The 22,790-nt window shown below is 43.2% G+C and overlaps 2 protein-coding genes and 1 non-coding gene across 7 annotated transcripts in view; all 3 read right to left on the bottom strand.

Moving 5' to 3' along the window:
* Positions 1-4,708, bottom strand: part of kirrel1a (kirre like nephrin family adhesion molecule 1a) — a 31,669-nt gene extending 26,961 nt beyond the window's left edge. For 2 of the 4 annotated variants that reach the window (XM_069722806.1, XM_069722809.1), the window contains exon 1: positions 4,333-4,706. In XM_069722806.1, coding sequence (XP_069578907.1) covers positions 4,333-4,378 — 46 coding nt within the window. In that variant the 5' untranslated portion in view covers positions 4,379-4,706. Of the gene's footprint in view, positions 1-3,253; positions 3,330-4,332 lie in introns of those variants that run through there. The other 2 variants (XM_069722807.1, XM_069722808.1) reach the window with 2 other exon arrangements.
* Positions 4,709-6,931: 2,223 nt separating this feature from the next.
* trnar-ucu (transfer RNA arginine (anticodon UCU)) lies at positions 6,932-7,005 on the bottom strand. The gene has a single exon. It is a non-coding gene; the product is annotated as a tRNA-Arg (tRNA).
* A 3,372-nt stretch (positions 7,006-10,377) lies between these two features.
* Positions 10,378-21,064, bottom strand: LOC138635352 (interleukin-13 receptor subunit alpha-1-like). Of its 2 annotated transcripts, none has more exons than XM_069722774.1 (10): positions 20,900-21,064; positions 19,647-19,825; positions 17,957-18,077; positions 17,683-17,782; positions 15,450-15,646; positions 14,916-15,049; positions 13,510-13,633; positions 13,220-13,316; positions 13,047-13,122; positions 10,378-10,853 (listed from the first exon to the last, which is right to left on the bottom strand). In XM_069722774.1, the coding sequence occupies exons 1-10, from the start codon at positions 20,961-20,963 to the stop codon at positions 10,758-10,760; spliced, it is 1,188 nt and encodes a 395-aa protein (XP_069578875.1). In that variant the 5' UTR covers positions 20,964-21,064; the 3' UTR covers positions 10,378-10,757. The 2 variants fall into 2 exon arrangements, with proteins under 2 accessions (XP_069578875.1, XP_069578874.1); XM_069722773.1 differs by lacking the exon at positions 20,900-21,064 and adding an exon at positions 20,477-20,695.
* Between the last annotated feature and the right edge of the window lie 1,726 nt (positions 21,065-22,790).

The raw sequence follows: 22,790 nt of genomic DNA, 5'->3' as shown, positions 1-22,790 counted from the left end.
CACGCTTTTGATTGAATTTATCTCGGACTGCGAGTTCGGTAATGAATCATCCGACGAAACACTTTCTGCACACGATGAGTTTTTATTTTTTATTTTTATTTTTTTACTGGATCATCTGAAAGCACGCGAGTCTCTTTCTTCTCCCGAGCACCACTTCAAAAAAAAAAAAAAATAAAAGCATTACAGGACACTCGCGTCCAGAGGAATGCCCTTAAACAAACAACTGAGAGAAGCAATCAACATGTCACACTTTGACAAAACACCCGCCGGGACAGAAATGCCAAGAATGTCTTGATTGGACGCGGCCCCGTTGGGGGGGAACAACAGGCGTCCCATGTACGTTGCAACGTCAAGAGACCCGGCGCCCAGGTTGAGCTTCGCAGCTGGTTCAGCGATCGCGTTCAGTGGCTGACGTTCAATTAGAGACGCTTCTCGGTAAACGGGCTTCGTTCAAAATCGCGTTAAAAACCGTGACCCGAATTCGCATATTAACGGCAGGCGCGCCGCGGAGCTACGATCTCGCTCGCCGGGATCGAAATCAAAAACAGACTTCTGCCTCACCACATGTGTCACTCCCCATCTCCACTCCGAGCTGGAAAAGGGGTTCACTGTAGCGCCGCCAAAAAAAAAAAAAAAATGGTTCTTTGGCCTTGAAACCGCGGCAGAGAGCTCTGTAAAAGCATCGCGCCGCTATAAATAGTTCCAGAAGTGGTAAATCCACTCGGAGGATCTCGACAAGTTCGAGTTTCCGTAGGTGGCACTTTTTTTTTTTCTTTTTTTTTTTACTTCGTCGGCCGCGGTAGCCACCGCTGCTCATTTTTTTTTTTTTTTTTTTTTAATCTCTCGTGGCTATTTATCTGAGCCGAAACAACTTCTCCCAAGTGAGGTTTCAGTGGTTATTACAAGCCACTGAGTACGTCCCCCCCATCCTTTGGTAAACCCACTTCAGTGCTCGGTTCTCTCCAGACCTGCGTGAGCTTCACGACGGGGTGGGGGGGGGGGGTTGGCTACATGAGATTAGCTCGGGCTAGCTGCTCTTTTATTCATCACGAGGAGGACCATCGTACACACCGCTGGCTGCGGGGACGCAGGAGTCCACCCCCGTCCCCCGTCCCCCCCGTCCCCCCCGTGCAAAATGGAAAAGTATCTCCGGCCACCGAATACGAACCTGTGAAAGAACGGAAAAATGTGGAATCTGTTTAGGAGAAAATGCTACAGATTATTGCAGGCAGGAATGCGTGAAATGCTGTAAATCAGCAGTTTTACCAGTGTTTTGTGCTGCGCTGGATTCTTCTTTTATGGAGTCTTTCCTAATCCTTCATTCTTTCTTTCTTTTTTTTTTTTGGAACTATTACAACCCACTTTGAGTCATTAACATTACGCATATAGGAGTAGTCGAACCGCTACTTCCCCGATCAAACAACCCCCAAGGAACCCTTCGTTCTCTGGGTGTAAAAGCCCCCCCCACCCCCCACCCCACCCCCACCCCACCCCCACCCACCCCCACACCCCCAGTGCGTCTGACTCTTCCAACATCTGAATATTTCCTCTGCCGGAGCCGCACAAACACAGGAATCCGTCTGAGGTCTGTGATTCACGGCTCGGCCGTGCGTGATTCAGAGCCGGAGCGTCCCGGGCGGCCCGGATCTGCACAGGCCCGGACAACAACAAAAAAAAGAAACGGCACACACCCGCGCACGGGAAAAGCCTTCGTCCAAAGTCAGCGTTTCAGACCCGGGTGGGGGTGGGGTCGGGGTTCTGGCTGTAAGGTGCCGCAGGTAGCTGCCGCGAGTCCGACCTCACGACTCTCAACGCCCATTAGTAAGTTCAAGGTGGCGAGTTGGCGGTGATTGATCAACGCGGCGTCGTTCAGTTCAAACAGCTGCGTCCACGCGCCCGCCGCTCGCTCGGGACTTGTCACCGGGCCCGGTGGCGTGGACGCGAGGGCCGGGCCGCCGAGTCAATCGCGGCCGCGGCGCTGCCAGTCGGACCGCGCGCGGTCAGTCCTGTTTTTGCAGCTCGACTTCAACACACCCCGACACACTGAAGCTTTAATTGGCCGCTCCACTAATAACCGTCCAATCATTAGCGCCGTCAGGCAATTACATGTGTGCAAACTGCGGGCCGTGAAATACTGTTTTACCGGTCCGGTGAAGAGATAAGCGTCGCCGAAGGGGAAAAAAAAAAAAAAAAAAAGCTTCCAAACCTACAGTGGGATGCGTCTCTTGTGAGGTGATGTTAATTTGAGCTCGCCCTGGACGAGGTCCCCTCCTCTTCTGTTTTCGTAGCCCGATGCCAAAATCGCGGCGCAGCGTTCGAGACCTTCCGTTGTATCGCACCGTCTTTAAATCTCCCAGAACAAAACCAAAAAAAACACTTTAAAAAAAAAAAAATACGGCTCCGTTTACAGCCTGCTAATCTTGTCTTGGGGAAAGCCTCAGAGAGCAAATATCTTTGTGTCTGAGAGCGCAACATGGCGTAATAATGGATTATACAGTTGTAACAGTGCGACGGCAGACAACGGGACACATGGCTTCGCATGTAAATAGCTTGTATGTCAGCGTGTGTGTGTGTGCGTGTGTGTGTGTGTGCGTGTGTGTGTGTGTGAATGGTTTATAAGTGGACAAACAAGGGGGACAGCACGTGACAGTAAAACAACAAAAAAAAAAGGGGTCTCGATGGAGAAAGTGGAGGTGGTGGTGGTGGTGGTGGGGGGGGGGTGTCTCTGCCAGTTGCCAGATTGCGTCATAACGCGAATCCAGGAGAGCGCCTTATTTTTGTCGATGAAAAGGGACCTGCTCCTCGCTGGATGCAGACGGTCTTGTGCTTGTGTGAACCCCCCCCCCCCCCCCTCCCCCCCAGCAACACTCGCTGGGGTGGACGCTGAGCACGGCGAGCAGAGGCAGAGCCGATACAAAAGCCCGGCAGACACGGTGACATCATCCCTCTCTGTACCTTCGCTTCCCCGCCGAACACCCCCACCTCCCTCCCGCCCCCCTCCCCTACCTACGATGAAGTGGCCGGCCCGGCAGCCGGGACGTGCACGCTCCCGGCCCCTTCCGAAGGTAGACAATGGGATGGAAAGATGGGAGGTTCTGCGCGACCACGTCGACGACACACGGATCTGCCTCAATCAAACAGGTAGCTTCGAGAAATTACAGCCGTCCTCTCCTCCTCCTCCTCCTCCTCCTTCAGCCTCCTGTATCCTAGCAACTCGGTTTACAGCTGTGATTACCATAAGCCAATGGCTTACCTGGCACCGCACAGGTACGGAGGGGAGACGGATGCATGGCTGCTGCCGCCGCACGCACACCTCACTGTGCTGCTGAAATGCACCGAGGAAGGCAACGAAAGAGGGTTTTGCGAATGGGCACACAGGTAGGACACCAGGACAGGGACGCTGTGTGTGTGTGTGCGTGTGTGCGCGCGCGTGTGTGTGTGTGTGTGTGTGTGTGTGTGTGTGTGTGTGTGTGTGTGTGTGTGTGTGTGTGTGGGGGAGGGGGAGGGGGGGGGGACAAGAGGAGAGAGGGTTGCCTTTCACTAGAGGATCCCTACAGGAGATGGTAGCAGTGCTCTCATTGACTGACAAGCCATTCAGATGCGATAGCAGTGTGGAAGTGCTGCTGGCATGCAGAGCAGCGCTGGTCAATCACTGTCATTCCCGTCACGTCCCCAGCGCCTCACCACAGCCCGTCTGAATAACGGCACGGGGGGGGGGGCTAAAGAGGTGGGGGGGGGGGGGTGTCATATGCAAAAGGTCATTTAGGCCGATGGGCGCGCGGCCACCAGTCATGTTCAAGTTGGACGTACGTACGTACGCACGCGCACAATCGGCCGCCTGTATCCGCACGCGCGCGACACCCATCATTTCCCCCCCCCCTCCTCCTCCTCCTCCCCCCCAAAAAATAAAAATAAAAAATTTGCAAAAAAATAAATAAATAAATAAAAGTGTGGTGATCCATTGCTGCGGTTGCGGACACGCAGTCACACACGCGCGCGCGCGCACTCACACACACACACACACACGAAGCTGCACGTGCACGCGCGTACGCCTAAGGTGATCCATTGCTGCGGTTCATATGGGAATGCTATGAAATCATGTTATATGCCTTTCTCATTTTTCTCTCCCCTACACAGACACACACACGCACACACACACACACACACACACACACACACACGCACACACACACACACACAGCTCATAATGAATAGCAGCGGACGGCTCTGCGTGTTTTAAGCCTCCGTAGCTTCACACAGTTATTATTTTTTTATTATTTCACCCTTATTCGCCGCCCGTTACGCGTTCAAAGAGAGAAAACGCAGTCTTACCAGTTTGAAAACTCAACAGCAAACTCAGGAGCAGCAGCCTCTGCATGGTTCAGCCGACCAATAAGTCCGTTATTGGCTCAAACCTCCGTGAGGACAGCATCAAAAAGCGGGAGTTCTCTGACTTTAACAACAATTGCACAGATAATAATAATCCTCCTGCGTCGTCCCTCCTCGTCTGGCCCCCGACTTGGTTTTGAACTCGCTCCGCTTTTACAACATTTCACTGTTTTCTTTCTTTTTTTTTTTTTTTTTTACCTCTCTCCTCCTCTTTGCTCTGGAGCGACAGTCCGTTTTCTACTCCACTCTGAGACGGTAAGCGGGCGGCGACGGCACACCACACTTCCGGTTGCGATCTTCAAAATAAAATCCTGAATAAAGGAGTTTTAATTACGTCGGCGGATAGGCTATATTTTGTCTGGAGCCATTTTTATTTAGGAGCACTATCAGAGTGACATCTGTTCTGGCAATTTCCCTTATTCAGACCTCGGTGTGCTTTTAGGTTACGACGAATTTAAAATGCGCAGGCCCGTTTGTATTAGGGAGCTCAAACTGAATTTGATATCTCTTTTAAAATAATAGGCTAATAAAATGTGCTTTTTTTTTTTTTTTTTTTTTTTTTTTACCCACAGCCTCCACCTAATCGCCGATTAATAAACTACACAAAAATAAAATTAAAAAAATTCACCCAATTTGACCACGCTCTACTTCCGGTATTGTCCCAGCTCTAATCTCTCTGACTTGACGTCATATTCTCATTAGCGGCGCATTCCTCTCTCTCTCTCTCTCTCTCTCTCTCTCTCCTCTCACGTCAGCAGCACCACAGCACTGCCCCCTTTTCCCTCTCCCTCTGGATCTCGCACAGGCTAACACCGGCCAAAACAAAACAAAAAATATTATGAAAAAAAATAATAAAAATAAACCAGCTTAAAGAGAGGCATAATCATTTTTGACACATTTGCTGCGGTCTAGACTGCTTTGGTTTCTGCCGCTCACAGCGTGGCACTGGGCAATGGCATGATTTTAGACACCTTAACTTGCATCGAGACCTTTATGCGCCCAATTTTATAATTCATGATGCAGATGTCACTCTAAAAATATATATATATCGACAGGGATATCGCAGAACGTGCACGAGGTCAGTCGAGGTTGAGGTCAGACACGTCGGTGGAGTCGCACTCTTCTGAACTTCATAATGTGAACGATATTAAACTGATATTACATGTTTAAGCAGTATGTCACGGCGAGCGGAGTATTAAGAGGAGAGACGCTGTGTGCTGGAAGTAGGGAGAACAGCCGGATATATTATGATAGTAATATAAATACCCGCAGACACCGTTGCTGCCGAGGATAATGTCGACTATTCAGTGCGGTGATGTCACCGTGGGGAAATAAAACTGACCAGCTGATGATTAAAACAGACCATGTCCTCCTTCCTGTCCCGTGATGTGGGCTACAGATTCTGGGTGATGGATCCCCGTGATCGTGGAGCTGTCACAGCTCAGTAGGTCTCCACGGTGAGCCGGTTCCTCCCGTCTCAGAGCAGGTGAAAGCGGCTTTCACCGATGCCGCAGCGCCCCCTTCCGTCCTCGACCGAGAGCGCCCCCGCGGCGCGCTGCTCCGAGCGCAACTGGAAAAAAAGCGTCCCGAAATATCCGCGGGCGCGCGCACAAGCGCCCATCACACCTTTTGCTGGCATCGTGAACATACACCTTTGTTGTTGTTGTTGTTGTTGTTTTTCTTTTGTTTGTTTTCCTACAAAATAGGCCATATCTATATATCCTTTCTTCACTGACAAACCCCCCCCCCCCCTTCGGACAGGCTCTAAATACACTGAATACAAGTAATGTTTTATATTTGTATAATATTTTCACGAATAACCTGTGTAATTTGAGGAAAAATAGAATAAAAGCCTAACATTTTCAATTTGATGTGTTTCGTGGTTGTTTCTTTGTTTGGATTCATTGCGGTACCAAACTGTAATTGTTACTATCACCATGAACATCTAAAAAAAAATAAAAAGTAAAAAATAAAATAAAATAAAAAAAATGCACCACACTAACTGAAGTTTTAGTATGCAACAAGAAATGTAATAAATATATATATTTTTTTACAGTTTCATACCCATGTATAATCCTATTGAGATGACATATCTTCCCTTTTTTGTTGTTTTGTTTTTGTTTTGTTTTCAAAGAGAAAAGCGGAATTCCGGTTTTAAATCACTGCAAAACACTCCAGTATTGAAAGGACATTTGAGGAAAAAATGTTGCTTATAAATTAAGATGGAAATGTAAAGACATCCCAGTAAAATGTCAGTAGAGAAAACTGAAGCTCGTGTAAATCTATTCGGATTCAAACATAAATCGGCCATTCTTAACTGAATTCAATCAAGATTTTTGTATTTTTTTAGTCTGAATTACACCGAAAAGAGCAAATAAGAGCAGTGATGGAGCTGTGCTTCATTGTGCTCACTGTAGTCTGTATATGCCTTCTGAGCGCGCAGTGAGGATAGAACAGCACAATAATCTGAAACTAAAACATCATCAGTGTGTCCAAGTGTTAAAAGGGACCGCAGGTCTGCCGTGTGGCAAGCAGAGTGACTCATCTCTGCCGGGACTCGAACCCGGAGCCTCTGGATTAGAAGTCCAGCGCGCTATTCCATTGCGCCACAGAGACTGCGCCAAGATTACTCGGGCCTGGCACGGTTTACATACTGCACATCCTCTCATATCGCTGTTCTCCGCATCCCTGCAGCATCAGGACCACTGAGCCGACATGTTGGCTATACCGGGGCTGACCACTAGAGGGCGGTGCTGCTACGCGACGGGGGATGAATTGATCGTCAAGGCTGGCATGCACGTAACCGGAAGTTAAGTTCCAACGTGATCAAAATAAAAGTCCCTGCGACTGTAGATGGCGCCATAATATGTACACGTAGCGGAGGCTTTAATTTTGAAACAACGCCACCAGGGAAATCTTTATATTGAAGCTAACTTAATGGTGTTCGCTCAAAAGCTTCTACAGAGCCAAAATGGTTCCTGTCGGGAGCCTTTTGTTTTCGTTTTCGATCTGAATATTATTTTTAGGCGAATATATGTATTGGGCTCTGTGTCGGTGAGTTGACGAAGCTATGAACAAAAATGAGGATATTATGAAAGCTTTAGCGAGATAAACCGTGTTTCTTATTATCATCATCACAGACGGCGCTTAATATTCCTATTCCTATTTTTTACGCTATGTCATAGGCTACGATTTATTGTGTTTACTCCTCATAGACACGGATTCATCGTTTTCATTTCACATGTTGGTGAAGCGGATGTCCGTCATAGAAACGGTGCAGAACTCTCCAGGAGCAACGTTGGGATTACACCAAGATTGCATCAGAAACCAATTACGCACCTCCTTCCACTGCGCCCTTCACCACACCGTGACACGTTCATTCATTTCCTGTAACCCACACTGTGTCTGTTTGTGCACTTTTTATGTCAAGGACATCCCAGCAGAATGTCCTGGGGTTGGGAGGATTTGGCCCAGTTTGTCCTGCAAATCACACGAAAGGAAAGTCCAGATAAAAGAATTGTAAATCGAAACTGATCTATTGGACATGAGGCTGTGAGCATCCAGGGACACAGACATGTAACTCAGTAAACTAAAAACATGAGCACTGAGACTTCAACTGTCAAGAGGTAGTACGGTAACCTTTGTCTTTTGGAGATCCTACCACAAAGTAGGCAAATAAACAACATGGGCTCACAGAGTAGATGTTTGAAAAATGACCCATAAATGACCTATTGCCAACTCTAATTTAAATGTATGTCAAGTAGGCCACATGACCACAATAGGAAAGAGCAATTTTACAGGAAGTCTCGCCTAATTTCAGGAAAGCAGTTGCTCAATTTTTCATTTCAGTTACAAGATTTTGCAATCTTTAAGCAATTTCACAACTTCCCTCTCTGGCTAAAGTTACGGAGGACGTATCCTTTGTTCCCTTTCCGTTTCACTCTGTTTTACACTCAGAAGATATTAAAGTAGCAGCATGAAAACTTAGAGCTCGATGATCACTCTGACCTTAAAGACCGGCTCTGCCTCGAACTGGTTTGTTTGAGGCTGAAGTGTTGATGCCATCAGAATCTCCAAGGAGTCATGATTTGAATATTCTAATGATCAGTCAGTCTGGCCCACTGGTTCATTACCTTTTAACTCGGGTGAGGATTTAAGATTTGATGATTTAGGATCTAGAGAAGTCGCTTAAATTAAACATTTCCACTACAGCTTCTTCTTCCACCCTTCTCACTCTCTTGATTTCATTTCTGGTAGTCTAGTGAGGATTTGGCCGAAAGTATTTCAAATTCAAGTGAAGGTCTAATATGACAGAAGGAAGATATTGAACACAAAATCATCACAGAAATGTCTTGTTTGCAAAAATACTGAGAAAAGACTTAAAAAACAACAACCATGAATGTCCACATTTTCATGAAAAAAATAAGCTTTTTAATGCCGACATCACTTTTGTGATTTATTTGACCTCTTTCTACACATTCACAAAACAATAACTATCAAAACAGTTCAATACTGCAGATTTTAGAATATTTTAACCATCAATAAAAATCTTAACATGATATTAGAAATGGCCTAAATGAACATGACAACAAATATGCTCAGTCACTTTCCAGCTGAGAGTAAAATTAAGCTAAGCCAGCAGCTCGGTTGCTTACTTTAGATCCAGGTAAATAATGGTCCCACACATAAATCCAAGGAAACAGATTAAACACGGAGGATTATTAAAATAGTGAGCTTCACAGTCTTCAGAGGTGAAGTCTTTTTCCCAAGCTGCTGCCTGCTGGGAATACATATTTACCGTTTAGATGTTACAGTGGTGCCAGTTGCATCACCAAGCTCTTAGCAAGAAAGCAATGAGCACATTTCCCAAAATGTCAGGGTGAGGCATGTTGAATACCTGATGAAAGTTTAGAAAACTGATTTCTGAAATGCAACCTTGAAAAGTAATAAAATATCCATGTAAATTGAATTATAAGTCGGTCATGAGCGACATCCAGCGTGAACCACCGTAGGCATGTCATCAAATACATTCAAACTACAAACAATTTCAGACTGTACGACACCAAAAGTGATTTTGTGCAAAAAGTCATACAACAGTATTTTTTTTTTTTATCTTAGTCATAACCCTCAACTCCAAAAAGAGCAGGTTAGCATCTACAGTGGATGAGAACTTCATGCTCCAAACATTAGTTTAAGAATTTCAGGGGCCCAATTTTTGTTTTTAACACGTGTTGACAAGCAAACTACAGAAGAGACTGAAAGCAACCATCACAGACCTGCTAATTCCACCAAAAATCCCACAAGGTGTTTTTTTTAGATTAAATCTTGACTTTATTAATCCCACAGTGGGGAAATTTACTATAACTTCACATCAATCTGCACGAAGCTTTTTTCATAAGAAAGCCACAGTTATTCCAATTCTCAAGACAGCCAGGTGTTTCCCTGACCTTAGATCATGAAGATAACAAACAGTCAGGCAACAGTAGGTTCAACCAACTGGCTGCCAGTCCACTCAAAAGTAATCCATTTTAAGAATGCTCTTCAATAGAGGCAGCCACTGAAATGAGCCGCACCTGATTAAGGCAGCGGACGAGAACAAGTACAATAGTTTGTACAGTACGTGAGCAGCGATCAATGTCAAAGATGACACTGGTGATTATGCATCTGATCGTTACCAATCAATTATCTTCATGTGCAGGTGAGAAGAATGAGCTCGTTCTCCTTTTGTCTAATGGCATTTTTAGCTATCAGACAGGGGCGTCTTTATAAAGCAGCACATTCATTAAAGCCTGATCTTGACATACAATGACACATGCCTTTGTTTTTGTGTACATCACACTGATTGGCTGTTAGTCAATTGAGTTTATCCTATTATTTTTTTTCCTAAAACCTGGTATATAGCAGGACCATGTATGAAACACTAGAGGGCTTTTAATTTGTAATGCTGACTTTTATTTTGAAAACGGCCAACCGGTGGTGTAATTTCATCACTCAGCCCCTCACTCATTCATTCAATAAGAAGCATGTGGGTTTCCAGGGCTTGCTTAATTGGCCTAGCCAAAAAGGCAAACTAATACTTCAATTTAAAAAAATCTATCAAATATATTAATTTTAGAAAATAGCAGTGATAGCGACATCTTCGGAACTATAAAGTGACAGTGTATTGGAGACCAGAATAAAAGTCCCAACAATATATGTCCAAACAGGTAAAAGCAGAAAATCCTCACTTTACCTGGGACCAGCATATCTTCCACATCCAGGTGTGCAACACTTGGTCAATGCCAAAACAATTTAAAAAAAAAAATAAATCACTTTTCAAATGCAGTAGCTGTCACTGGTTTTCTCTTCATTGGAAGTTTGAGTTGACATCAGTAACCTGGTTCACTGATTTGTGGATCTGTCAACAGAGTGATTTTACAGGTCTCTTCTTCCTCTGACTGGACGTACAAGTTGAACAGAGCGCTCTGTGAAAGGAAAGAAGAAGATGACCTGTTAGATGTTAAGTGTTGAAGAGAACATTGTATATTTTAGTAATCATTCTAAAAAAAAACGAGTTCTATTGTGATTATGAGCAGCAGTGTACATTAAAAACTTTGTACTTTTCCATTGTCAACCTGATGTTTGGTACACTTGTGGATAAGCCATGTTATACGTGTAAAAATATATATTACACATATATATATATATATATATACACACACATACATATACACATATACAGTGCATCCGGAAAGTATTCACAGTGCATCCGGAAAGTATTCACAGCGCTTCACTTTTTCCACATTTTGTTATGTTACAGCCTTATTCCAAAATGGATTAAATTCATTTTTTTCCTCAAAACTCTACACGCAATATCCCATAATGACAAAGTGAAAATAGTTTGTTTAAAATTTTTGCAAATCTATTAAAAATAAAGAACGAAAATATAACACTTACATAAGTATTCACAGCCTTTGCTCAATACTTTGTTGAAGCACCTTTGGCAGAAATTACAGCCTCAAGTCTTTTTGAGTGTGATGCTATAAGCTTGGCACACCTATTCTTGGGCAGTTTCTCCCGTTCTTCTTTGCAGGACCTCTCAAGCTCCATCAGGTTGGATGGGGAGCGTCGGTGCACAGCCATTTTCAGATCTCTCCAGAGATGTTCAATCGGGTTCAAGTCTGGGCTCTGGCTGGGCCTCTCAAAGACATTCACAGAGTTCCTTTGTTATCTTGGCTGTGTGCTTCGGGTCGTTGTCCTGTTGGAAGATGAACCTTCGCCCCAGTCTGAGGTCCAGAGTGCTTTGGAGAAGGTTTTCATCAAGGATGTCTCTGTACATTGCTGCATTCATCTTTCCCTCCATCCTGACTCGTCTCCCAGTTCCTGCTGCTTAAAAACATCCCCACAGCATGATGCTGCCACCACCATGCTTCACCATAGAGATGGTATTGGCCAGGTGATGAGCGGTGCCTGGTTTCCTCCAAACATGACGCTTGGCATTCAGGCCAAAGAGTTCAATCTTTGTTTCATCAGACCAGAGAATTTAGTTTCTCATGGTCTGACAGTCCTTCAGGTGCCTTTTGGTAAACTCCAGGTGGGCTGTCATGTGCCTTTTACTGAGGAGTGACTTCCGTCTGGCCACTCTACCATACAGGCCTGCTTGGTGGAGTGCTGCAGAGATGGTTGTCCTTCTGGAAGGTTCTCCTCTCTTCACAGAGCAACGTTGGAGCTCTGTCAGAGTGACCATCGGGTTCTTGGTCACCTCCCTGACTAAGGCCCTTCTCCCCCGATCGCTCAGTTTGGCCGGGCGGCCGACTCTAGGAAGAGTCCTGGTGGTTCCAAACTTCTTCCATTTTCGGATGATGGAGGCCACTGTGCTCATTGGGACCTTCAATGCTGCAGACATTTTTCTGTACCCTTCCCCAGATCTGTTCCTCGGTACAATCCTGTCTCGGAGGTCTACAGACAATTCCTTGGACTTCATGTCTTGGTTTGTGCTCTGACATGCACTGTCAACTGTGGGACCTTATATAGACGGTGTGTGTCTTTCCAAATCATGTCCAATCAACTGAATTTACCACAGGTGGACTCCAATCAAGTTGTAGAAACATCTCAAGGATGATCAGTGGAAACAGGATGCACCTGAGCTCAATTTTGAGTGTAATGGCAAAGGCTGTGAATACTTATGTACATGTAATTTTGTTTTTTGTTTTTTATTTTAAATAGATTTGCAAAAAAAAAAAAAAAATGTATTTCACGTTGTCATTATGGGGTATCGCGTGTAGAATTTTGAGGGGGAAAATGAATTTAATCCATTTTGGAATAAGGCTGTAACATAACAAAATGTGGAAAAAGTGAAGCGCTGTGAATACTTTCTGGATGCACTGTATACACACACACATATATATATATATACATATAATATTTTGGTATGTTCAAAATACAAATAAATCTAAGAACATTGTGAAGACAGTGAGTGATTTATTCTTGTTAATTTAATCCAAATAAGTACAAATGTCTCCTTCAATATAAGCTGTTAACATTAATTCTATGAAGTTACTAAAGTTATTAAGTATAGGATAGAGGAATGGACATAATTGAGTAGAAATAGGACCAAAACAGTGGCAGCAGGAAATGTTTAAAGACACAAGACAATCAGGGAAATAAACCAGCATTACCTTATTATTGTTGTCAGAAATTTCACCGATCAGATTGACAGGTTGTGGTACTTTGGGGAAGATATTGTTCTTATTCCTAGACAGAAACAGTTAAATGTTAGAGGCACATAATAGAAAGATCAAAATCCAAAAGATCAAAAAAATCCAAACAAAAAGAAGAGGAATTTACATACTTCCGCCAACACACAAACATTAGGACTGCCAGACCAGCAATCACCAGGGGGATGAAAACAGCAGCATAGACGAACGTATTAGAATCTGCATCTGCATCTGCATGCAAAAGCATCAGCAACATTATATTCAGCTGAAAGTAACAACACATCTACAGTGTACAGTGATAGAACACGTTTCGTCTTAAAACAACCTCAAAATGGAAGACAAATTCATGTTTTGTTGATCTCGTCAGATTTATTTTACAATATAACTGTTCAATATAAGAAAAAAAAAAAGTCAATGACCATACCAAAATACTGGTTTTCACTCCATAGTGTCTGTCCTTTGTCACTCTCTGCTCGAACAGTGATGTTGTACGCACAGTGAGGGGCCAGGAGCAGCTGATAAAATGTGACTCCTTCTACAACTTCACTCTGTGAAAAGTATTGAGGGAAAAAAAAAAAAAAAATCACATTTTTACCTGATGATGGCATTCAATTAAAAGTCAAGAGAACAACTGTGAAGAACATGAGTGTCAGTACAAAATTCTGTATCAATCCATCCAGTAGATATAAATATACTATATGTCACAGCAACTGTGACCAGCTGGTGGTTCTATCGAAAAAGTCATGAAATACCAGGGTTATTAGGACTCATCTACTGGGGACAATGAATATTTGTTCCAAATGTAATGAATATGCATGCAAAAGCTGTTGAGATATTTTAGTAAAACCCAAAACTTGCGACCTGAGAAGGCGAGGAGCTTCATTTTCTGGACATCATGAATGTCATTATCTCAAGTTACATTCTGTCCCTGGAGCCACGCTGCTCGCAAGGCTGAAGATTATATTCATGTCGCTCAGATTCTGATCTAAAAGTCCATTCAGTTCATTATTCATTCATTATTTACGGCAGCTTGTCCTGAATCAGCTCACAGAGGCAGCCGTCTAAGCAAAGGAGCCCAGGTGTCCCGATAGTGAGCCGCTTCCTCCGGCTCCTCCTGGGGATACCAAGGTATTCCCAGTCCAGAAGGGTTATATAATCCCGCCAATACAATCTGGTTCAGTCCTCAGATGGCATCTTTCAACGCAAGAGAACCGAAGGGTTTTAAGTATATTCTAGCCTGAGCTCCCTCCCGATGTCTGAAATCCTAATCCTGTCCCTGAGACCCTGTGGAGGACATTCATTTAGGCTGCCTGTATTGGCAATCCTGTTCTTTCAAGTCTGGAGCAGGAGTTCATGGTCATTGGGAAAGATAGGAGCACAGATCAACTGGTGAACTGTGAGCTTTTGCTTTAGTCAGCTCCCTCTTCACCACACTAGACCAGTACAGGTTTCCACATCACTGCAAGCACAGCTCCAATCTGCCTGTCGATCTCTCACTAGTGCCTACGATTACTGGTGAACAGAACCCCGAGATACGGATCAAAAGGCAAGGCGGCATTCACCACTTTGTATATTTGCAAAACACTCCACAGGGCACCTTTAAGTGACCTTCAGGAAATTCCATAGGCTGCAGAGAAATTCAAAACACATATATTTATATAGATAACAAAATAAACTATTTTAGGTATTTAGCAGCTTCTAAGACTGAAATGGTCCTGGCTTTTATTTAGGTCAATTAAATTATGTAAAACAAACAAAATTAAAGTAGACATACCTTAGACTGCAAGACATCAGAAATAAACATCCTAATAGCATTGTTGTGTCTCTTACCTTGTTTTCATCACACTCGGTGTAATTTATTCTGAACATCCAGTTTTCTAGTCGAAATATGTCAGGAGGAGTCCAGCTGACATTGAGAGTAGTTCCACTTTTCTTCAATGTAAATTGAAGGGTAGATGGTCTCACTGCACACAGAAAGACAGAACAGACATATAAGTTACTGTAAATCTACAGAGGTTGCTGGAAACCCACACACACACAAACACACACACACACACACACACACACACACACACACACACACACACACACACACACACACACACACACACACACACACACACACGTTTTTTTGGATAGTTTTTTTGCGTTCTGTCCGACCATACATTACACAACCGCAAGAACACAGTTACATGCGCGCGGACACACGCAGCTCGACATCATGACGAAGTGCTAAAACATTTCCAAGACAGGACAGAGAACTACTTCTCTTAGAACCTTGAAACTTAATGAGGAAGTGCAACATATTTCAACACGATCGTTCCTCAACAGGAATGTTTTGATACCGATCAGTCCGCCACGTACCATCATAGAGAAGGGTTTTCTGGAAGGTGTTCCTGAGAAGTGTGTTATTCTGTGTTCCATTAAACAAGATGTAGATGACCTCACAGGTGGTCGCCTTCAGATCACAACCCGTCTTCACGCCATCAGTAAAGCGATACGACGGGCATTCTCGTGTTTCTGGTGAGACGTGGGTCTTGTCTGAACATTCAGTCACTAACCTAAACGTGAATAAAAAGGGTGGTTTAGTTTCATGCTGCACAGTTTTCCTGAAATGATGAAATCAATTAATAAACAAAAAAAATAAATAAATAAATAAAACGATTAATGAAGAGACAACCATTTTAATGAACTCGATTTTTGAACTTAAAACTAAATAAAACACTCTTCGATGAAGTTAAAGGAAAAGTTCAACATTTCAAAATAATGCTTATTCCCTTTCTTTCTGGGGGTTTGATGATAAGATCCATCATGTTTTTTTTTCTCTGTTAAATGTGGAGCAATGGCCAGCAGGCGGTTATCTTACAACAAAGACTGGAAATGAGATGACAAGACTAGCCGGACTCTTTTTTGTGTGTGTGTGTGTGGGTGGGTGTGGTCGCGAGTGGTGACAGCGTCATGTTGATAAAGAGACGCCAGACAGTTACTGCTGCCAGCCAGGAAATGGCTACACCTAAAAAATGTGCAATAAAAAAAAGGGTGCTATATAAGTGCAGACCCTGTAGCTGGGTGGATGAATCAATTTTTCTGATTCACACCAACAAAAAAACAAACAGGACAAAATACAGTTTCGATATTTGATTCAGTGAATTCTTCGACACAATAAGTACAAATATCCGTTTCGACTAAGCAGTTCTGAAACCTTTCTTATTGTCAACATTGAGGCATAAACGGACTGCCTCCATCCCTCTGCGGCTCTTAGCCCCAAGCCCATCCATTCCTCCTGCAGATGCAAGTCAACGAAATGGCTTATAATGAATATGGTTTGTTATGTCCCGAGATTTCTACGCTTCAAATCAGTGATTTCTAAAAACTGAAATAATCCCTTGCGATCACTGGTACAGTGTCTGCCTCGTTATCATGGCAATTATGTTATTGCATTAACTACGTTAGTCGGTAATGTAGACGTGGGTCAGTCACTGGAAGCAACAAGATGCAAAACAACTAGATATATAGTTTACGTCCGCGTCTTTCCACACTCAGATAATATACATGCAGTGAAGACTTTGAGGGAATCTTTGCACGTGCTCACGTTTGGCCAATGAAGCTGATTCTGACTGAACACAAAGCTGTTGCCATGACAGCAGATGACGTTTCAAATATGGACGTTTCAACAACAACAACAACAAATAAATTAATTCGAAACCGTAGAGGCTTCACACACATCTTCAACCTGAGAGGACAGACGATGTGTACAGTCACTACCGTTTCCGGGGTGACACGTCTGTCGGTGGTACCTTCCTGTTAAAAAGGACTTCTTTTTTTTTCTTCTCCACACTGTTGTTAAGTGCTGCTCAAGGGGAACTGTTGTGTTTGTTGGCAATGTAAATTGCCCTGAGATGACATATGTTATGATTTGGAACTATATAAATATAATGCAATTGATTTGAATGGCTTCGGGTACAAACACAACACTTGTAGCTTTTGGTCCTCTCACTGTTCTTTTAGCGGGAAAAGTACAACATTTGCAGCGTGATTGTGCATTCGGTTGCGTTTGTGTTCACACGCCGCTTCCTGTGTTGTCAGTCAGGTTTACTCGTGTGTGCGTGTGTTAGCATGTGTTTTCATTAAGCTGCGGTGTGTTGAACTCTCAGGGTCACCGTAGGGTCACAACTGGCTGGAGTCAACGCTTCAACCGCTTCATTAAATGCTACGTTCACAAATATGGTTTGGGTCTGAAAACTACAAACCTCCCACAGTCAACAAACTGCGGGGTCACACCAAAGTGACACAAGCCTTCAGCTGATAAAACAAAGAGCCAATGAACACAAGGAGTTTTGCCTCGTTTAAAGCCGAGCTCATTACTTCCACTGGAGTGCAGTCCGGCTCCCTCGTGATGAAACAAAAGTTAACCACTGTGGACGAGGAAGTGTTGCAAAACAGCAATACAGCCTTCACTGTCTAATCGTGAATTTTACTATTTCACAACTAATTACTGAGTTTCAATATCCCTTTACTAAGTTAAGAATCTTGAGTCACAATATAAATATAAAATAAAAAGATTACAACAAAAATAAAATGGCATAAAAGTGCATACTGATAGAAGAAGCCAAGATCTGGAGTGTGACCGGCTGGGCTCCAAGAGCATTGAATCTGGTTGGCGGGATAACTGGTGCACTTCAACCCCGTCACCAGGTCTAAGAGGAAGAGAAACACATACACGTATCGTAATAAACGGGCGAACACCACAGATTATTTATACAGTCCATATATGGTTCAAATGGTTTCACCAGCGTCATTCTTTTTGATCAACAATGACAGTTTTTGTCTACTCAAACATTTTGTTATTAAAGGTGACCAAAATGAGGTACCTGAGTCATTGAAGTTGAGGACCACCTCACTGCGTACGCCATCACAATCAGTGGAAATAGACCAGTACAGAAATCCTCCATCCATCATCCTCTCCAAACACCAGGGAGATTTTTGATTATACTGAAACCACCAACAACAAAGACACAGAAAAAAAAAAGCTCACTGAGCGGACAACCTAAAACATCCTTTAACACTGAGACAAATCAAATCAAAACTGTTGTGTTTCAGGAAAAAAAACACACACGGGTCCTTTTTTGATTAGGGATGTATCACTCTCAATGATTTGGATATTAGTGTTGTTGCTGGGTTTTTAACAAGAAAATTAATTTCTGTGATTCCGGTAATGAAAACTGCATCAGCAAGCATTTCCGTCAAATCAATTCAAACAGCCAATTCAACAAGACCGGTCCTCATTCATTAATATTCTGAATTGAGCTTAAGGGTTTTATTTTGCTGCAATTTCTACTCTAAGGAGGACTCAAACTGCCAAAATTTAAAAAAAATATATATAAAGAAATGAATAATTTTCTCATTAAATACATGAATGCCTTTAAATGCACCAAAAGTATTTAAAATAAATCTAGACATTAAATAATTCATCAAATGTGACATAAATTGATACATTTGTTTACATTTACTTCTGTATTTATTTACCTTTATATTAATTCACCTATTTTTTTTTTTTTTTTTTTTTTTACTTTCCCATGTAATTTAGCATTTTATCTATTCATTTGTTCATTTTGGAATTTATTTACTCACATATGTATGGTTTTTTTTTTCTTCTTTTTTTCTTACATTTCTTTACGCACTCGCGCCTCGCTGTGAAAACGAGAGGCGCAAGTGCGAGAGGTCTGTCATTTTCATCACATTTTATCAATGAATAAACCCCCCCCCCCCCCCCCACCCACCCTTCCGCTTAGTTTCCGTTCTTCGTTTTGCAGATGTCCCGGCCTTGGAGCTGCATGTCTCTGCTTTGCGATTGTCTGCGCCACCAACAGTTCATGTCTTCTATGCTCTCCTTTTCCCTCTCTCCTCTCCCCTCGACCCCAACCGGTCGGATGGCTCCGCCCACCTGTGAGCCTGATTCCGTCGGAGTTTTTTCCTTCCCTCTGTTGGAGGTTTTTCCTCCCTTAAAGACCCTTAAAGAGGAGTTTGTTTTTTTCCCCTCCTAGCTTATGTGGGAATTGTTGAATTGTTGGGTTTCTCTGTATAATGTTGTAAAGTTCTGCTGTGAGGACTTTATTGTATTAAGTGCCATGCAATAACCTGTGTTGTGATTTCGCGCTATAAAAATAAAATTGAATTGAATTGAACTTCATTTATTTTGTTTAGATGTATTTATTTATTAAGTAATTCCTTTCTTTGTTTCTTTCTTATTTTCTTAATTTTCTAATTTTGGCAGTTTTGGCACTCAGTACCACTCCACCCCCCACCCCCTCCCAAAAAAAGTCATTCATTTAACAGCTTTAGTTATTTGATACTTTTCAGATCAAATACTGTGTATAGAAAGCAGGAAATTAAAATGGAAAAAAAAAAAAAACACACACAAAAGTCGTTAACATTTGCGCCATCCTAAATCAACTGCAACGTTTAAATGCCGCTTAAACATTGAGACAAAAGGAAGAACACACGAAAAGAAAAAAAGAAAAAAATGTACCAACGGCATACAGCAGGTGACTGCATACTTACGTATTTCTGGCTGCTGTCTTTGTTCTTGGTTTTTGTTTCCACGGTATGCGCGCAGTTTGTCATCGGTGTCCAGGACCATTCCGGTTTAAAATCCCCAGTCCACACGACGGACACATTTTGCGGTGGTAAAGTTGTCCTTTGACTCCCTGCGGAGTAGTGCGGCGGGACTTGACCTCCGTCTAGAGGGAGCAAGTCAAATGTCAGAAACAGCCAGAGAATCTCAATGCATTGACACCAAACGCAAAACATCCGCGCCGTTCGGAAGGCAAGTCGCCGGGAGAGAAAGGAGCAACTTTCCCCACCGAGGTCTGAGAAAAGGAGCCGACGTGCTTCCCGGGCACAGATTCATTCGGTGTCATTTCGTGACAGCAGCACGTCAAATGAGTTCTGCCCGGTGTCCCGTGTCTCTCTTGCATGTGGAATGTCGCTGCATTTAAAACAACAACAACAACAACAACAACAAAAAAAACGTTCCACGTCAGCTGTGGTTTTGCGTCACATAAATAAACACAAACTATTTATTTTTTTGCAGCTTATACTCGTGAATCCACATTACACAGTATGAACACATGTATGAAATAAAACGAAATGAGATCAATATTTTAGACGAGAACGAGAGCAATGAAAGAATACACACACACACGCACACACACACACACACACACACACACACACACACACACACACACGAGACTACGTACACGAAAACAAATAAAAATAAAGATAAATAAATACAGCTTGGGCGATGAATGGAAAGTGACAGGCGCCGTGTAATGAAATGAACAGTGCAACATGTTGTTATTATTGTGGTGTTGAAAGGTGTGACGGACCGTCGGAACCAACGAGCTCTTTCCTGCTCCGAGGCTGCAGCGGTCCGAACTTGAAGGAGCTGCTTAAAGCTCCCGCGGTCTCGTGGAGCCGGTGAGAGGAGTCGTCCATGATCGATGTCAAGCTCGGCTAACAATCCTCCTCTCGCCCACCTCCTCCTCCGAGGAGTCCAGGCTGGACTGTCCGGGACACAGCTGAAATCCTTAATACGCCCTTTTTTTGTTTTTGTTTTTTTTGTTGTTGTTGTTTTGATTAGGAGTTTACGTAGGAGCCTTGCTTCATCGGGATGAATAACCTACCAGAGGTGACGTCACTACTGGGAAATATATTGTGACGTAGGGCTACATCCCGGGGGAAAATGAGAACGGTAATCTAAGGCAGATTATAACAACAAGGGAGGTAAACGTATCTAATAGTTATCTTACCCGTTATGGATTCAACCGTTAGAAACAGGAAGCCCCAAAAGACCAAGTCCGAACTTTGAAACATCCTGCTCAGTCTCTCTCTCTCTCGAGTCCAAAGTTTATGTTTTGTTTTTTTGTTTGTTTTGTTTTTCTAAACCGTTGAAGTGAGGAAAAAACAAAACTCGGTCGTCTGTCGCCCAGCCTGCTTTGCTGCGTTGTAAAAAAAAAAAAAAAAAAAGGACACGATAAGAAAAGTCCGTCAGTGTTTCAAAGCGGAGTTTCGCTTCCAATTTCTTTGGAGAAATGTGTAAAAAAAAAAGAAAACTGCTGGGAGGCTGGAAATGGGCGGCGCGCTTCCTTTTTTTTTTTTTTTTTTTTCAAACGGACACGCTTGTGCTGACGCGGCTGGTTGGAGAACGAGCACGGTGGTACAGACATGCGAGTTAACGAGGACAGTATGTAGACATTACAACTGCTGTGGTATTTTAAAAAAGTCGCATTAGATAAATACTGTACAATACTCAGACACTTTAAAGTCTTTTGGCGCGAGTATTGTAGAAACTTCACAGTTTTAAGATTCGCACGAGGTTGATTTTGGTTTAACACATCTGTCTTAAAATACAAGCAATTGTTCTTCCTGTCCAACAGTGCAGGTGGTGGGGGGACGGGCGGACAAACTCCTCGTTTTTGTGCAAAAGTGTTTATCGACATGTTTATCTGGAATTAGGAGGCGCCATCCATCCAAATAAGTTGAAGGAAACACTCAAGGTAAATGCTTCTTTTTGTTGCCATGCAGCTAACTTACCTGTTAGTGCCACCCGTCCTCTGCAGCTCATCCAGAACGCAGCAGCTCGACTGGTCTTCAACCTCCCTAAGTTCACTCACACTACTCCTCCTCCTCCTCCTCCTCCTCCCTTCACTGGTTACCAGTAGCTGTCCTGTCGTTCTGGGTTTTGTACCCTCGTGGTTGAAATGCACTTATTGTAAGTCGCTATGCATAAAAGCGTCAGCTCAACGAAACGTGATGCAACAGAGGACGTTTTACAATATCAAAGACGATAAGATTCCACGGCTGACTCCTCACGTCAGCTTCTGAATGGAACAGGATGAGGAGTGGCGACTTAATCGATTACAAGAAGTCAAACCTGTTGCATTGCTCAGTTGGGCAGATGACTCATTGTTTTAAGACAAAGGCCGGTATTCAGTGATAAAGTTTTCGATTGTTGTTCAGAGAATGTTCAATTCAATTCAACTTTATTTATATAAAGGATGGTGAGGTATGAGTCAGTTAAAGAGTAGGAGGAAAGAAAAGAAGCTCAGCGTGTAACGAGGTCCTCCAGCAGCCTCGGCCTATAACAGCATAACTAAGGGTTGGTTCAGGTCCACCCGAGCCAGCCCTAACTATGGGCTTTATCAAAAAGGAAAGTTTTGAGTCTAATCTTAAAGCTAGAGAGGGTTTCTGCCCCTCCAACACAAACTGGGAGCTGGTTGGTTCCACGAGAGGAGCCTGAAAACTGAAGGCTCTGCCTCCCATTCTACTTCTGGAAACTCTAGGAACCACAAGTAGACCAGCGTACTGAGAGCAAAGTGCTCTGCTAGGATTATATGGTTCTATAAGATCTCTAAGATATGATGGAGCCTGGTCATGTAGGGCTTTGTAAGTCATCAAGATAATTTTAAATTCTATTCTTGATTTCACAGGAAGCCAGTGAAGAGAAGCTAAAACTGGAGAAATATGATCTCTCTTGCTAAATCCCATCAGTACTCTTGCTGCAGCATTTTGGATCAGCTGCAAGGTTTTTAATGAGTAATGTGGACATCCTAACAGCAAGGAATTACAATAATCTAGCCGAGAAGTAACAAACGCATGAATGAGTTTTTCTGCATCACGCTGAGGAAGGATTTTCCTGAT

Source organism: Brachyistius frenatus, unplaced genomic scaffold (assembly GCF_029030835.1).
Source record: "Brachyistius frenatus isolate BFR_SWC_R1_liver_20210118 unplaced genomic scaffold, ASM2903083v1 Contig_305, whole genome shotgun sequence".
Taxonomy (NCBI): Eukaryota; Metazoa; Chordata; class Actinopteri; family Embiotocidae; genus Brachyistius; species Brachyistius frenatus.
The sequence above is the reverse complement of the archived record's forward strand: the minus strand, read 5'-3'. Positions and strand labels throughout refer to the sequence as shown.